This window comes from Sparus aurata, chromosome 24 (genome assembly GCF_900880675.1).
Source record: "Sparus aurata chromosome 24, fSpaAur1.1, whole genome shotgun sequence".
Lineage (NCBI taxonomy): Eukaryota > Metazoa > Chordata > Actinopteri > Spariformes > Sparidae > Sparus > Sparus aurata.
Genome location: NC_044210.1, coordinates 15,577,348 through 15,594,611, shown reverse-complemented (window position 1 = coordinate 15,594,611; position 17,264 = coordinate 15,577,348). Strand labels below are relative to the sequence as shown.

The 17,264-nt window shown below is 41.3% G+C and overlaps 1 protein-coding gene and 1 long non-coding RNA gene across 4 annotated transcripts; one reads left to right on the top strand and one right to left on the bottom strand.

Annotated features, from left to right (window-relative positions):
- The first annotated feature begins 1,682 nt into the window (after window positions 1–1,682).
- LOC115576908 (L-rhamnose-binding lectin CSL3-like) lies at window positions 1,683–5,330 on the top strand. 2 transcript variants are annotated; one of them, XM_030409540.1, is made up of 9 exons: window positions 1,686–1,815; window positions 1,906–1,938; window positions 2,177–2,227; window positions 2,386–2,524; window positions 3,014–3,135; window positions 3,244–3,294; window positions 4,610–4,733; window positions 4,988–5,096; window positions 5,206–5,330. In XM_030409540.1, exons 1-9 carry the CDS (start codon window positions 1,785–1,787, stop codon window positions 5,218–5,220), a joined length of 675 nt encoding a protein of 224 aa, XP_030265400.1. In that variant the 5' UTR covers window positions 1,686–1,784; the 3' UTR covers window positions 5,221–5,330. The 2 variants fall into 2 exon arrangements, with proteins under 2 accessions (XP_030265401.1, XP_030265400.1); XM_030409541.1 differs by lacking the exon at window positions 2,177–2,227 and having other exon boundaries at window positions 1,683–1,815.
- A 1,632-nt stretch (window positions 5,331–6,962) lies between these two features.
- Window positions 6,963–17,231, bottom strand: LOC115576910 (uncharacterized). 2 transcript variants are annotated; one of them, XR_003982968.1, is made up of 3 exons: window positions 16,070–17,231; window positions 8,863–9,157; window positions 6,963–7,335 (listed from the first exon to the last, which is right to left on the bottom strand). It is a non-coding gene; the product is annotated as an uncharacterized LOC115576910 (long non-coding RNA). The 2 variants fall into 2 exon arrangements; XR_003982967.1 differs by having other exon boundaries at window positions 6,963–7,332.
- Between the last annotated feature and the right edge of the window lie 33 nt (window positions 17,232–17,264).

Genomic DNA, 17,264 nt, shown 5'->3' with positions numbered 1-17,264 from the left:
AATAATGTTCACAGTGTGGGGCTGGCAGACTGGACAATTTTACATCAAATTGACTGCCTTGAACTTCGAGAGTCAGTAATTTTGGCCATGGAAATTATATCAGTGTGGTTCAGCCTTGAAGTTATTAGATACAGATAGATGTTAGTTAATAAAGAATATGGCAAACAGTGTTTTCCTCACAATGTGAGGTGTCTTTCACAGTTTCTTCCAATGTTTTTTCTTCCAATGTACAGTACTGTACAGTGCGTACAGGACAGTGTTTAATCAAGCATGAGTAACATATGACATATTTGATGTTCTCTTTGAAGTTAAACATTGATTATCACTTGAGGAGTTTTAGGGTGTGAACTGAATGACACGAGTGAGAAAATAAGTTTCAAGTTTGCCTTACAATCATCTGAGCAATTTTTGTGATTAAGTATCTTTTAATGCGTCTATAATCACCTGAAAAGTAACACCATAGCCAAACCACTGCAGTCTATGAAACTGTCCTGAAACAAAACCTACATGAAAAAAATGTTGTGGCCCTCAGCATCACGTTTCTTTGACTGAATGAAACACAATTTTTATAAACCAAGCTAAAGTCATAAGGGAGGAGTGTGGGCGTCCAAAGGCCAGGACTGTCACGGCAGAATCCAGGGTTCCCATCGGAATTTAATCTAAAGGATCCATGTTATCTTAAAAGGTCCTATTTGTATTGAAAGGTGATTTTGAGTCTCCTTCCCAGCTCATCAAATACTGGCGCTTTGGGATTGTAGGGCAGGTCAGCCACCATTCCTGTGCTTCAGTATTTGACGAGTTGGGAAGGAGACTCATAAATCTATCTTTCTTACAAAAAGGTCCTTTAAGGTTTGGGAAAAATCCAGATTTCAATAAGATGTCAATAATTAGAGTTGCTGCCTCTGCGCACCAGTCAAGTTGCTTTTCCAGAGCTATGGCGTTGAATGATGGATAAAATATTATTATTACAGAACATTATTATGTCACAGTGAAGTTAACCTTAGACATTTTGGATATCAAATGTCACAACTTGATCATGTTATCCTGTTACGACACTTGCGTAAAATATTATTGTAATTATTGCATAATTTCTTGAGTTATGTGAGGTCACAGAAATCTTGTCCTTTGACTTCTGGCCACCAAATTCTAATTAGTTCATTTCTTCATGAGTCACAGTGGAGGTTTGTACCCAATTTGAATAACTTCCCTCACTGCATTTCTTTATTGTCACCTTGACCTTTGATCTTTGGCCACTTAAATCTAATTGGCATCTAAAGTGAACCAAACCAAATTCAAATAAATTCCGTTCTTGAGATACGCCGCTCACAAGAATGGAATGGACAGAAAGACGGACAAGTCGAAAACATCATGCCTCCGGTCATGTGCGTCGCTACAAAATAGACAATTTGTGCCCATTTACACAAATCCTAAAGATTACATTTTCATCACTAATTCACAAACTGCCTGGTTACTGGGTTAAAAGTAATGGTTTACAGCCTGAGGACCATTGATAGAAACAGGACTATCTGTGTTTGGAGACTCTTCTTGCCCTCTAGGCAAAAGGTTCAGGCAAACAGATTTGTCCCATGACTCCTTTGTGCCAACGCCTTCAAGTGATTAAACATGTGTAATTCATAACCAATCAGACGCATTCTAACCTTGGAGGGGGAGAAGAAATTAGGCTTTAAAAACTGATGCTGGGAGAACTGTTGTTGTATTGGCGTATTCCAGATCTGTAGCGTACTATTCGTGCAATCTGAGGAAACCAGGACAACACTGTCAACATGCTTGCCATCAAATTGACAATCTTGGCCTGTGAGTATATGATTTATAATAGTAACTTAATTATTTTATTAAGCTCTTTACTGAATCGATTTCTTTGTTCAATTGTTCTGGATCTTTCAGTACTAGCTGCTGCTTGGGCTCCGGCAATTACCGGTAAGTTATTACAATTTCTATGATCTTGCATTTCATTGAATTATTTGATTTTGTTTAAATCGGTTGCTTGTTCAACTTAACTTTTTCAATGTCAAGAAATTTCCCGAAGTGATCAAATAATTCATCCATTCACCAGAAATATGCAAATATTAGAGGAAAATGTGAATAAACAGCAAGGTAAGCGCTGATGTTTGTCAACTAAAGCACTTCTACAACTACCCCTTCTTTTTTTCTGCAGGACTCAGGGTCGATATCGCATGTCCTGGAGTTAACAATGAGCTGCGATGTCGTATGTATTCTGTTATTGAAATTTAAAAAAAAATACGAAATGCAGTCATTCTCACCCCCATCCTTATTCTCTCAGGCTTCAGGTTCCTTTCTTCCCTCTCAGTCCTTCACACATTGTTTCTGCTTTACTTTATTCATCCATTTTTTGTGTGTGTTCAGCTGAAGGATCTAAGATTGACATACGGTACATAAACCATGGTTCCCAAAGCACTAAAATCTGCGCTGCCAGAAACAAGCGTGCCCGGACCCCTAGAATGAACTGCTTCCAACCCAGGTTGCAGACTTGGTTCAAGCTGATGTAAGAGTTTTTTTTTTTTTTTACTTTATTATGGATGTTCATCTTGTGGACTGTGTGGGAGCAAAAGTTAAATTTAGTACTCAAACCAAGCATATATCACATGTGGAAAATGAAAAATTTAATTTTAAAAAATGACCTCAGTGTACTGAAACAGTAAACTTAACTAGGAATGTAATTAATTATAAATTACCATAACCATTGTTTTCTGCATCACACTCTCTAAACAACAAGTTTAATATCAGCCAACATATACTTCAAATCCTCTATCGGCCAACCAATTATTCTTAATTTTACAATGGTTATTAGTTAATTAAAGATTTATGTCCATAAATTATTAATAGTTCTAATAAACAAACTTGTCAAAATTGTCAAACTGTGGAGGGTGCGTGACCTCCAGTTTGGAAACAAATCTGTATATACTGTATATAAAGTCGTAGTAAAACTTACTCCACCTCGAGCTGACATGACCTTTTTCTAATGTTTCTCTAGCTGTGACAAAACCCAACACTGCCGACTGCCCAAGCCCAATGCGAGGATGTTTAAATCAAATTGTGGTGACCCAAAAACACAGTTTATTCAGGTCCACTACAACTGCCACAAAAACAGAGCTGGTGAGTACTTTTAACACACTAAATTACTTTCTGGTGTAAGCATTTTGATTCTGCAGATGTCAGTGAAGCTGCTGTGAGATCTCACCTTATATCCTGATGTTTTGACAGATGTGTATAACGCTGTTGCCTGTGAAGGACGGGATGCCCAGGTGAAGTGTGGTAAGAATGTTTCTATAATCCTGTCTGCACGGAAATGTTTGGCTATTGGAAAAGGATCACAAATCTCTTCATGATGTTCTTGATGAATACACTTTTATCCTGAGAATCGGCAGGATATGTTACACAAATTTAGTGTGAAATGTTATAATTCAGATTTACAGCAGGATGGTTCAATTATTTATAAAAAAAATAAATGTACAAAATTCAGATTAACAGAATGGTAAATCTTTTTTGATCAAATATAGATCTGTGGTTTTTGAAACACAAAGCTTGGAGACATTAAAATGTAGATTTGTATAACATGATATAGTCTATACATATATATATATAATTGTAAATATGTTTCCTTCATGAAGTTGTCAGTGGAAGCTTTATAGTTAGATTGTGAATGAAAAGATGCGTTGACTCAACATACTTTACTGTGTTATATTGCAATACAGGTAGTATCCTTCATTGCAAGCTATGATATGTCAAGCACCGATAAAATAACATACATGGAATATACTCAGTTACAATGGTATGGTTTAGTTAAAGGGGCCCTGTTAAACAATTTGTAAAAATGTACATGTATTAGGCAGTTTTTTAGTGGCTATTTGTGAGCAGACTGTAACGTGGTGTGAGAAATCATACAGTCATAAGATGATTTGTTGAAGTTGCTCAACATTTGTACTTTGTCTTTAACAACAATGTAATTTCTGTTGTAAAAAACACATCCAAACTTTCTGGAGTTTGGAGTGCTGGTTAATGCTAGTAAGAATTCCAAGCTAATGTCGACCTAGATAGTGAAATAAAAAACAATTCTTTCCACCAACAGCCTGCCCGACTAGCTAATTAATTACTTAAAGGTGTCACAGCCATGCTAACGTTAGCTGTCTTTGCTGAGGGGGACTTGCAAGCGAAGCTCTGAATCTGAATGTATCCACAGCTGCTTCATTCACAATGTAAGCTTATGGGAAAAAAAACTTTTTGGGCCCTTGTGGATCACGTGATGCCGTAAGTCCACTTTTTGGCCATTATGCGAATTTCCTTCTTCCTGGTGGCTTGCGGATTCAGCTTTCAGGTTATTAAACACAGACACATGTTGTCTCCAACCAGGTGTTTCTACAGATTCGAAGTGTTAGAAGGGTGTTATACAATTTAAAATGTATAACCCCACTTGTGCCCGCTTTCAGCTTGCCATTGCTATGACTCCCTGTGACTTGAACAAGCTGCAGAGGTTACGTTGTCTCGAGTACAGACTTCAGTTCTTAACTGGGTATTTCAGCTTGAGTGAGTCTTATCCATATTATGACACATTTGTCTTCATCTCCCTCAGACAAAGGATGCATAAAGGTTATCAAAGCCTACTTTGGACGTCATGATGAGACAACCTGCAACAACACCCCTACCAAGATGACATTCTGTACAAGTTACACAGCTGATGCATACGTAAGAAAGACGTGCGTATTTAATCATAAGACAAAAGCTTTTCAGTTGTGGCAAAGGGAATAAGGTTTTTGTACAAAACTTTGTTTTGTCTTGAATGTCATTTTTCAGTTATACAATAATAATTGTGTCAAGTAAACAGAGGAGTAGCAGTAGTAACACTTCTCTCTGTATCATTACGACGAGTCAATGGATCAAAATTGCTGGTGTATTTTTCAATGTGGAATTGATTTTTGATTTAATGTTTTTCTTTTGAATCTATCCACAGGTGTAACAAGACAAAAGTGTGTAATATTAAAGCCGTCGCTAAAACGCTGGGAAACCCTCAGAACTGTGATGCTCTTCCAAAGTACCTTAATGTGGATTATGTTTGTCAGGTGAGCAGAATAAATAATGTGCTGTGGATGTTTCTGCAAAGAGTTAAACCTCTTGACGTGCCATGTAATAACTGTGGATGTTTATTTTTGTTGTTGTTCTCATTTTTAGCAAAACTGCCGCTGACACCAGCATCCCAGAGAGGAACGCTGACACTCTTTTCAGCGGTCACATATCAAGAAGATATGTCTATCCAAGATATGATTGCGTGAATTATTAAACGAGTGCAACTAAACAGTGTTTTTGTTTTCTTTTTATGTTTGAAAGTCAATTCTGCTGTTATCTTATTTTTAAGTTAAGCTTAAGGTATCCCGTGATGCAAAATCTAAGATGTAAGTACATTTTATATCTATCTATCTATCTATCTATCTATCTATCTATCTATCTATCTATCGATAGATAGATATATAGATATATATAGATATATACACACACACAATAATTGTTGAGCCTGATCAGCAGGAGTTTCTGTACTCAACCAATCAGGATTTCCTCTGACATATTCATTATGTTTTCTTACATTAAATGGTGTTCCAAGAAGATGTAAGCTAAAGGAAATGTTCCAATATTGAGGGAATTATAAGCAACACATGTAATAATCCTTCACTCAGTTAGCGTAAGACAGTTCATTCATCAACGTTATAATGGTACAAGAGTTCATGACCAGTTACAGATGAAATATGAGTGGAATCAGTGGACTAGACTGAATCATGCAAAGTATTTCTTCTACATGTGCTGTGCTTTGGCTAAAACCTGTCTCATGTCAGAGGCATGATGATGGTGATGTTTCACTGCCATCTTCTGGTAAATACAGTACATGTTACTTTCAGATTGCATACTATAATCTACCTGTATAAGAAAAGCACCTTTAAAGGGTCAACAGCAAAATTACTGATTCTGTAGAACAGCCGATTCAAGAATAATATAAAGTATATCATATTACTAAGTCATCATTACAAGCACATTTTAATACATGCATATTCTGCTGGTAGTGAGTTAATTCCCCCACAGTCATGCTATGGGGGTTTGAGGTGAAGTCTGATCAAATGAGTTTTGAGTCTTTTGCGGAAGATGGCGACTGATTCTGCTGTCCTGACATTGGTCCGGAGTTCGTCCCACCACTGATAAGAAATCTCAGATGGTACATAGTCTCATAACAACAAATAACATATACATATATTGCCCAGCCCTAAAGGAAAGTTAGACCAAGACTGTCTACTGTATGCTGGGGTTTAACTGAGTGATGCACAGAAAGTTTAATACATTTAAAATGAGTCAAATTTCAAATCTGCTATGACACAGAATATATGACAGCTCATACAAATCAATAAATGCAATTGTATCAATAGTGAAGGAGGCAGTTTAAGCTTTTGTGAAATCACTATGCAAATAAAAATGTTAACTTTGTGTAAGTGAAATGATGTGGTTTTATTGGCTAAACTAGTTTAGCAAGAAGGACTGCGATGCAGCACGTGCAGTAGCCTCTTACAAAATTCTAATTAAAAAAATTAAAATTTTCTGTATGAAACAACACAACATATAGAGATGCTTTTTTCTAAGTTAACCTTACAGCCTGAAATATGACGAAATCTCTCCAGTTCTTCATAGAACTTCAGTAGACATGACATAGGTTTTTATATACAAAGAAGCATATCGTCTGGATATAATGAAACTTATGTTCTTGAATACATGTATCAGTCCTCCTTTGTGCAAATTGTGACATATTGGTGTGGCTATTGTCTCCTCCCTCTGGAGAATAATAATGAGAAGAGAGGGGAACCCCCATCTAGTTCCATGCTGAAAAATACTGTCTCAATGTGCTATGTATATGTACAGTCAACAAAAGATAGATGCATGTGGAAACTTAATCCTGTTTTCATTTGGTCAAATGCCTTTTTTATTCAATGCAACAATCTTTTTTTTCATCAGAATTGTATTTTGACCACAGGAAACAGAAAACAGCAAACAAGAGAAATCATAGATTTTCAGATCTTAATCAGTATCAACTGTTATCCCCATCCTGCTCTCACGTATGCTTCTTCTCTTTAGACAAAGATCCTTGCTATTGAATTCAGTAAGGATCACAACATAAAGTTGTATGTGTACCTGCAAGCTCAGTTCCCTGACCATCAACTTGAGGAAGTCGTCTTGGTGTCCTTCAATTCAGGCAACATCTTCATCCAGACTGACAAGACCGTCTACACCCCCGGCAGCACAGGTAAGTCCAGAACTACATCACTGCTGAGAAAAACAAATCTCGAGTCAAAATTCACTCATTCACGTACATATCTGTATACTGGTGGCAAGGGCTAACGTGCAATTTGTCAGCTGCTCCTCAATCATTGTCCGCAGTGATAACCAATTACAAGCACACTCCCACATAGATCAATATCTTACCCATAGACACTTCAACATGTAGACTGTAGGGGTTGGATTCAAATTAACGACCATTCAATCAGTAAACCATCATTCTACCTCCTGCCTTCGTGTGAGAAAAGACTTCAAAAAGGTGAAACGGCCAGTATATAATGATATCACTAAATTCATGATAAAAAACTAGAGCGCATACCTCCACCCAGGCCAAACAGTCCCCTTTGATTGAATCAAGCATACCCAACAAGCAACTCGATAGCCCTGTGTCACTCTAAATTTAAACCGCCCATAAGTGGCCTAAATTTTAGCTGTCCAGGGCTCGTATTCACAAAGAATCTTAAGGCTAAAAGTAGCTCCTAACAGGCGAATTTAGGAATAACTCCTAAAAATAATGGGCGTGTCAGTCGTAACTTTAGGACTCCTAATTTTTGAAAATACGAGTTATTCACAAAACATTTTAAGCCTAAAAGTAGCACCTAAGTCTGGGAGACCTTAGAAGTAGTCCAGAGGACTCCTAACTCGCTAAGACCTGGTCACAGCCGAATGTTTTGGAGACGCTAAATGACAGGGAATTATTAAAACGATGTTGGATGGACTGTGAAGGGATTGAAGTTGTTGAGTGACAGGTTGAATTGGTGAGGGACGCAATAACGAGATTTCGCTCTTCTGATGAGCCTCCTGAATTTGCACCCAAAATACTGTCAAGACTTTAATTTATAATTCCCAATGCAGCCTCCATAATTCTCGACCGGGATAAAGGCAGAAAAAAGTGTGGAAAACACAAAAAACCTTAAGAAAAACAAAAAACGACCCCAAATCGTATTTAAACCGCCCATAAGTGACCTAAATTTTAGCTGTCCAGATCTTTAACAGGCAACTACCAGGACAATGAAAATGACTACCCTTTATGAAAACATATTTATGTAACCCTTTTACCACCGGCTCATGTATTAAGAAACCCACCTTACTGTAAGATGAAGCCTCACTCTTCTTCAATATCTTATGGTAAAAGAGACATTTCAATAGTAAATAACTGTCTAGGGTGACGTATGATCCTCACTCTCAATAGCAACTATGTGTAGACAAGTGGGAACACACCTTGACCTGAAAACACTCAATACAGACTCAAATACTCAAATAATTAACACAATTGAATCACACAAACTCAGATTAGCGATTTCAGACAATGTATTAAACATGTGCATGATAACACATACATCTTAGGTATGAAACAGAGAAACATAAAAAAAGGTGGGGGGGGGGGGGGAGAAAAGACCCGGGTAATAAAAAGGTTTCTTATATCTCAACTGTCTATTTTGTTTGAGTGCACTCTTAATTAGTTCGTTGGCGCACTTAGTTGGACCTCATGAAAGAAACCCTTCTTGCTAGCAGTACCTCCGTGTATCTGTGCAGTTAGCCGGACCCGGTTGCGGCTGATGACTCGCTCCCTCGTCGCGTTGGCGGCCGTCTCCGCACCCAGCAGCTCTCAGCGAGAAACTCCGGTCCCCTACGGCAGCAGCAGCAAGAACTCCATCTCACTCAGCAGCGGCGAAAGAACTCCGTCACCCTCAGCAGCAGCAAGAACGTCTCTCTCGGTAGCAGCAAGAAGCTCTGTCTCTCTCTCCAGCAACAACAAACCCTCGTCCGCTAGCTTCTCCCCGGTTAGCCCACGAGGCTCCGCTCTCTCCTTCTTTACCGGGAACCCAGAAGTGCAAAAAAACTCTCAAAGTTCATGAACTTTCACACGTGATGAGAATGACCTTTTAACTTTAAATGCATTCAGACAACATGAAATCATATTTCAAAATCGAACATCTGAACCAAAAAATCATTTATACATTTTAACATCTTATTAGTCTCAAAGTATTATTTATGCAAAGTTTAACTTCCCAGGACACAAATCCAAATAAATACAACTGATATTTATCAGAGCATTACACTCTCCCCTCACCAAAATAAAAGCATGCCCTCATGACTTTGCACCATTGAAAAAAACATAACCAACCATGGCACATCTGGTGATTGAAGCACAAAAAAAACACATAATCAAGCAATAATGGGCGTACCTAGCCCCTTGTAAATACAAGAAACATACTTCACTCTAGGGGCTGCTATGACACTTGGATAACCTGGGATGTCATAAGTGAACCTTAAAGGAGCCCTCTTTAGTCTCTGGGGTCGTCGGGTCTTAGTGTCAAAGTCAGCGTCAGTCTCAGAGTCAGGGTCAATATCTTCTTGTTGCAAGGGAATGTCATCAGTCAGTGTTTCGTCTCTTTCAGTCTCTTCATGGATCCCATCTGTCTCTTGCAACTCAGATTCTGTTGTCTCAGTAGACTCTGGTTCCTTTCTACTGTCCATTTCAGATTCTTCCACAGATTCTGGTGTTACTGCGGGCTCAACCACTTCTGGTTGTCCAGTCAGATCACTGGAAATATCCAAATCCATGCTGAATGGTTCCAGCGAATCATCATCCATGTTATTCCTGAGAGGTTCAATAGTTGGATCATAACATAGTCCATAGCCCTCATCTTCTGAGTCTGTGTTCTCTTTTTCAACAAAATCTCTGGGTCCAACCTCCCCTCTCTCAAAGTCTTTATCCGGCGCTTTCCGTGATGCCTTTTCCTTTTCAGGCTCGTCTGCGCACTCTTTTCGTCTTTTCCGTCGAAGCACTCTCCTTGTAGGTATAGGATCTGTATTAGATACAGGATCGGGACATATCCTCTCCCCAAGAGGCAGGAGGTGATTTCGATGGAGGATTTTGATTGGACCCTTGCCATCTTCTGGTTTCAACCGGAACACTGGTAAGTTTGGCATCTGGCTTTCTACAATGTATGGGTTTGATGCCCAGCGATCTGCCAGTTTATGCTTCCCTTGTAATCCAAGGTTCCGTAGCAAGACTCTATCTCCAGGCAACAACTGTGAAAATCTGATTCTTTTGTCGTACCTCTGCTTATTGTTATTATTTTGCTTGGCAGCAATGGACTCTGCTAGTTCATAGGCAGCCTTCAACTCCTTCCTCATGTCGGAAACATACTTGAGGTAAGTTTTCTGTTGTGTGCCATCTCTGGAAATCTCAAAACATAGATCCACAGGTAGTCGGGCTTCCGGCCCAAATATGAGAAAATAGGGCGAAAACCCTGTGGCTTCATTCGGAGTGCAATTATAGGCGTGGACCAAATGTGCAATGTGCTGACTCCATTTTCTCTTCCTGGTTGGCTCCAGAGTTCCCAACATGTCCAACAATGTCCTATTAAACCTCTCAGGTTGGGGGTCCCCTTGAGGGTGATAGGGCGTCGTTCTTGATTTTTCAACTCCCAGTGAACTCAATACCTCATGGACAAGGCGACTCTCAAAATCTCTCCCCTGATCACTGTGCATCCTCTTGGGCAATCCATAATGGACAAAATATTTTCCCAGCAACACTTTTGCCACTGTAGAGGCTTTTTGGTCCTTTGTTGGAAAAGCTTGAGCGTAGCGGGTGTAGTGATCAGTGATGACTAGGACATTTTCTGTGTTGCTCAAATCTGGTTCAATAGACAGAAAGTCCATACAAACAAGGTCCAATGGCCCATCACTTTGCAAATGAGACAATGGGGCAACTCTTTTGGGTAAAGTCTTTCTTTTTATGCACCTGACACAAGACTGGCAATACTCTTCCATCTCTGACTTCATCCGAGGCCAGTAGAATCGATCTTTGATCAAGCCATACGTTTTGTCGAGGCCCAGATGACCTGAGTCATCATGCAGTGATTTCATTACGGTGTTTCTATACTTTGCTGGTAGTACTAACTGAGAACAGCGGGATTTTCCTGGTGGATTTACAATTCGATACATCACTCCCTTCTGCATCTTTAATCTACGCCACTCTCTTAACAGCAAAGAGCAATCTCGATGTTTTGTCTTGTCAACTTGGGTGATATTGCCATTTCTCAGAGCTGACCACACTTGTCCTATGCCAGGGTCTTCCTGCTGAGCGATTGACAACTCCATGAAACTCAAAACAGGCATAATTTTGACACTCAAAGAAGCCAGATTGCAATAGACTTGTGGAATAGATTGTGGAGAAATCCCCAAAAGGTCAATGGCTCTTCCAGACTGTGGGCTTCTCTGTTTTGCCACCTCAGACATCTGGCATATGGCTCTCACACCTGCTGCAGGGATGTCTTTCCACTCTGATGTTTGTATTGGGCTGGGATGTGGGCGACGAGAGAGAGCATCAGCATCAATATTCTGGACTCCTGATCTGTATCTGAGACTGAAGTCATAGGTAGACAGCGCAGCAAGCCAACGGTGACCCGTTGCATCCAGCTTGGCAGACGTCAATACGTATGTCAATGGGTTGTTGTCTGTCCGCACCTCAAACTTGATCCCATACAGATAGTCATGCAGCTTATCTACTACCGCCCACTTCAGCGGCAAAAATTCCAATTTATGGGCAGGGTAATTTTTCTCTGAAAGAGTCAAGCTTCGACTGATGAAAGCCACGGGTCTAAATCCTTCACCCTGATCCTGGTACAACACTCCTCCTAGCCCCTCTCGACTAGCATCTACATGCAGCACATAAGGTAGCTGAGGGTTTGCAAAAGCTAGCACAGGGGCTTGAGTAAGCTGTCGCTTCAACTCCTCAAACGCTGCTTCACATTGGTCGTCCCACCGACTGCCAAAAGGCTCTGAGGGGTTCAGGTAAGGGGTCTCCTGCTTCCCTTTGCATGTCTTTGCAGCTGGTGGGTAACCGGACAACAGTTGGTTCAACGGGTGCGCCACCTTGGAATAATCCTTTACAAAGCGCCGGTAGTACCCACAGAATCCAAGAAATGAACGCAAAGCAGTCACAGTGCTTGGTCTGGGCCATGTAGTCACGGCTTCAGTCTTTTTTGGATAAGTGGATACCCCTTCTTGAGATATAATGTGTCCTACATAGGTGACTGATGGCTGACAAAACTGGCATTTATCCAGTGTTAACTTAAGTCCTTCATCCCTCAAACGGTCAAGCACCTTTAACAATCTGGTTTCATGCTCTTCTAGTGTAGCTCCAAACACAATGAGATCATCAAGATAGACCAAGACTTCAAGCAAGTTCATATCTCCGACAGTATGTTCCATTATTCTCTGAAACGTAGCGGGAGCCCCTGTCACTCCTTGTGGCATTCTTTCAAATTGGAAGAATCCAGCCGGGCAGATGAAAGCTGTCTTCTCTTTATCGGAGTCTGCCATAGGCACTTGATAGTATCCGCTGCGAAGATCAAGCCCACTAAACCACTTGCTTCCACTGAGACAGGCCAAAGCATCTTCAATTCTTGGCACTGTGTATTGGTCAGGAACAGTGCAGCGATTTAGAGTCCTGAAGTCCACACACATGCTTATTTTCCCATTCTTCTTCCTCACGACCACAATGGGTGAGGCATAAGGACTCCGTGACTCTGTAATGACACCAGCATTTTTCAACTGCGACAGATGCTGCCTCACTGCCTCCACATCGGCAGGTGGCAGTCGACGAGATCTCTCACGAAATGGTTTGTCATCTGTGGTTTTGATAGTGTGCTGGGTGCTTTTACTGCATCCTACATCAAACTCATGCAGAGAGAAAACCTCGCTCCTTTCCATCATTTTTGTCACTAATCTTTCTTTCCATTCCTTAGGGACTGGTGAGTCTCCAAAGTTGAAAGAGGACGGGGTCAACCTTCCAGGTGACTCCACATCAAACTCTTTCTCTCCAGGAGGTGATGACACAACGTCGACTGGAAACAGATGAGCTATCGGCATTCCTCTGGTCAAAGTAATTTCTCGTGCTGACATGTTTCTGACTAGGACAGTGATTCTCTTAGCCATCACACCAGTGGATGCCTGCAACTCTGGTCTTACCAGGAGCTCCTCTGGAAACCGTGGTTCATCTGCAGGGTCATCAGGTGAGTCCACGAGGAGGGCCTGAGTGCTTGGCACTCCCTGAAACTTTGGCGCACCTGTCACCTTGGCGACTCCTCCCGGCCGTAAGGTGACAGGTTTGGTTTGAGTGAACCACACAGTTCCTCTCTTGTTGTTGTCAGAGTCCGGTGGCAGATATGAGATCTCATCGAAAACTTTTCTGAAAGCTGGGTGAATGTGCAGAGTTCTCACAAAGTTTTCTCCTCCCTTTTCTCTACAGTGGCTAAGCAGTCGTCTCACAGTGGGTGTGTTTGTGCCAACAAGCATAGAAGCTTCACCTTTCGAAACCAGGTCGGGACACACCAACGCAAGTGCATCAATGGTCTCACTCACTCCTACGTCAGCTTCCAAAAACTCCAGCTTAAGTGACAAATAGCCATCATAAGGGTATTCAGCAGGACTAAGACCCCATATCTGCAAAGTGCTGATGGATGTCAATGGCAGGTGTGTCAAATATCTGTCGTAGAAGGATCTGTACAGCAAAGTTACTTGAGAACCAGAATCGAGTACGGCTTTAGAGTAGATGCCTTCAATCTGTACAGACACGACAGAGCTAGGGCCCACTAAGCCTTCAGGTATAGTGTCATCCACTTTCCTATCTGTGTTTCTGCACTTGGTGGAACGTGTTGCAACCACCGGGATACCAGGCCGTTCCTCTACTGGACCCCGCGGTAGTTTCCCGATTTCTTTGACAGTTTAATGAGACGCTTATTGACTTTGAGGAGATTTTCTTCACCTCCACATTCTCTCTTAAAGTGTCCATCCTCCCCACATCTATAGCAAAATATCCCAGGTCTATCCTCTCGATATCCAGACCTTTGTGGGGTAGCATTTGTTTTATATTTTGTCTTGGCAGGGATTTCGAGTGGTGGACTCTGGGTGTTTGAATGTGATGCAACTGTAGCAGCTTTAAGATTAATCATTTCAGCTCTCATGACACTGATCTCTTTTCTTAGCTGTTCTACTTCACAATCAACTTCTGTTTCAGGTGCAGGCTTGGCAACAGGAGTTACAGACTGTGACATTACTGGGTTCCTGACATCATTTCTGCTCTGGAGCAAATCTTCCTCCTCCCTCACCTCTTTCAGCAACTCATTGAAAGAAGGAGGTTCTCGCAGCTTGTGGGTCATACGGAGGCGGAGAGCAATCATGTCTTGTTGCAGTGCCCCTCTTACAACCTGCTCAATGCGTAATTGATTCATGTCAGAGAGTGCCACACCTTCTTTCCTGAAAATACAGTGCAACAGTTTATCCAACCTCAACAGGTAAGTAGACAGTTTTTCACCAACATTTTGATATGTGTGTCTAAATTTTACCAGGAGATCAGATGCACTCTCAGTGGTTCCAAAAGCTGTTTCCAAAGCGTGCATGTAGTCATATGAAGTTGCAGTGGGCTTCTGTACTCTCAAAAATCTCACAATGTCAACAGCTGGACCTGTCAGGCTTTCTACTATCCTGTTTTTTTATGTTGTCACTGCACTGCCACTCTTCTAGCAAATGCGCTGTCTGCTCCGCCCAAGCATCATACTCTTCCTCCGCACTGGGCGTAGGTTTCACACCAGAGAACATGCGGAGCTAGCGATAACTCTGGGAATCAGCCGATGTAGTGTTACATTTATCCACTAGGGAGCTGATAGCATGTATTAGCGCAGTGTTCATGTCAAGGGGTGAAGGGCTGAGTATGCCACTGACATCAGTGAGAGTTTTACCTTCATTCTTCAGAAATGACATTAGTTTAGCTTGAAACCCTCCACTGTCTGCAGGAGCAGTGAGCACATGAGCAGGCCATGGACCAGCCTCCCCAGGAAGTCCAACAACGTTAGGAACGGTTTGATTAGTCAAGTCAGTAGAGGTCTTAATCAGTATAAACTGTGTTTTAGAAGCTACATCAAGACGGCGATCAACTATCTCAGGATTACCAAATGCTTTAACTTGATTCAAAGCTGTTAGCAAAACTGCATCGGTGGCATCTGGGTTAACACCACTTAAAACGACAGTGTTTCCATAAGCCAACTGCTTCCTTTTACACCAGGCATCAATTTCAACTGCTTCCATTTTTCTTAACTCAAAACAGTAAAAAAAACTTCACAGTAAATGTAGCTACCTTAGTACTTTTCGTTATTAGCAAAAGACATAAGTTGTCTCAAAAAAATTTTTTCCAGGAAAAACAGGTCAGTCATAACAAAAATAAATCCCGGACGAGCCCCCAAAAATGTAACCCTTTTACCACCGGCTCATGTATTAAGAAACCCACCTTACTGTAAGATGAAGCCTCACTCTTCTTCAATATCTTATGGTAAAAGAGACATTTCAATAGTAAATAACTGTCTAGGGTGACGTATGATCCTCACACTCAATAGCAACTATGTGTAGACAAGTGGGAACACACCTTGACCTGAAAACACTCAATACAGACTCAAATACTCAAATAATTAACACAATTGAATCACACAAACTCAGATTAGCGATTTCAGACAATGTATTAAACATGTGCATGATAACACATACATCTTAGGTATGAACCAGAGAAACATTAAAAAAAGGGGGGGGGGGGGAAAGACCCGGGTAATAATAAGTTTTCTTATATCTCAACTGTCTATTTTGTTTGAGTGCACTCTTAATTAGTTCGTTGGCGCGCTTAGTTGGAGCTCATGAAAGAAACCCTTCTTGCTAGCAGTACCTCCGTGTATCTGTGCAGTTAGCCGGACCCGGTTGCGGCTGATGACTCGCTCCCTCGTCGCGTTGGCGGCCGTCTCCGCACCCAGCAGCTCTCAGCGAGAAACTCCGGTCCCCTACGGCAGCAGCAGCAAGAACTCCGTCTCACTCAGCAGCGGCGAAAGAACTCCGTCACCCTCAGCAACAGCAAGAAGCTCTGTCTCTCTCGGTAGCAGCAAGAAGCTCTGTCTCTCTCTCCAGCAACAACAAACCCTCGTCCGCTAGCTTCTCCCCGGTTAGCCCACGAGGCTCCGCTCTCTCCTTCTTTACCGGGAACCCGGAAGTGCAAAAAAACTCTCAAAGTTCATGAACTTTCACACGTGATGAGAATGACCTTTTAACTTTAAATGCATTCAGACAACATGAAATCATATTTCAAAATCGAACATCTGAACCAAAAAATCATTTATACATTTTAACATCTTATTAGTCTCAAAGTATTATTTATGCAAAGTTTAACTTCCCAGGACACAAATCCAAATAAATACAACTGATATTTATCAGAGCAGTACATTTAAATCTCCCGGATCCAGACTTTTATTAGGATCCACGTCAAATAATATGCCTAATTCTATTCATCAAGATCCATGCATCTTTACCTGAGAAATTTATGATAATGCCAAAGACAGTGGTAGAAAAATCCCCGGTACTGTCCCTTTATCTGGATCTGCCCCAAAAGTGAGTGGGATCTATTCTGTGCCGGGACACATCCTTTTGTGGAAATCTGTATTATCTACACACAGGATACAACAACAATCTGTTTACATCAGCGTTGAGTGTGTTGGAACCCACAGATGAAGTCGTTCACTGCGGATTTCAAAATTGACTCTGAACTCAGTTCCCAGAATTCCCCAGTCTTTACACCCAGTTGCAAATTCAGCCTTCAGCTACTATTGGTCAGGGTGACAGACCCCTCTCTGACCAGAGAGTCTAAACTCCAGCACCTTACTTTGTTCTCTCTCCTCTCCACCTCTCTTCTCACGGGGCCACCTGCCCTCAAGATCTCTTCTTCTGGATTCTTCTGCTGCTGAGAGCTGCCAGCTGCATTTCCAGCAGGCCCAAAGAACTTCTTCCCACAGCAGCGACGCAAGGTCCTGCTAGTTCTCCAGCTTAGTTAGTGCCAGCAGCTGCTGAAAAATATTTCAGTGTAAATATCAAAC

Bases quoted from the DNA above. Each gene is read 5' to 3' on its own strand.
- LOC115576908 (XM_030409540.1), top strand. From the start codon at position 1,785: ATGCTTGCCATCAAATTGACAATCTTGGCCT. The intron at 2,525-3,013 runs GTAAGAGTTTTT...ATGTTTCTCTAG, and splicing joins CAGACTTGGTTCAAGCTGAT to CTGTGACAAAACCCAACACT. The intron at 3,136-3,243 runs GTGAGTACTTTT...ATGTTTTGACAG, and splicing joins CTGCCACAAAAACAGAGCTG to ATGTGTATAACGCTGTTGCC.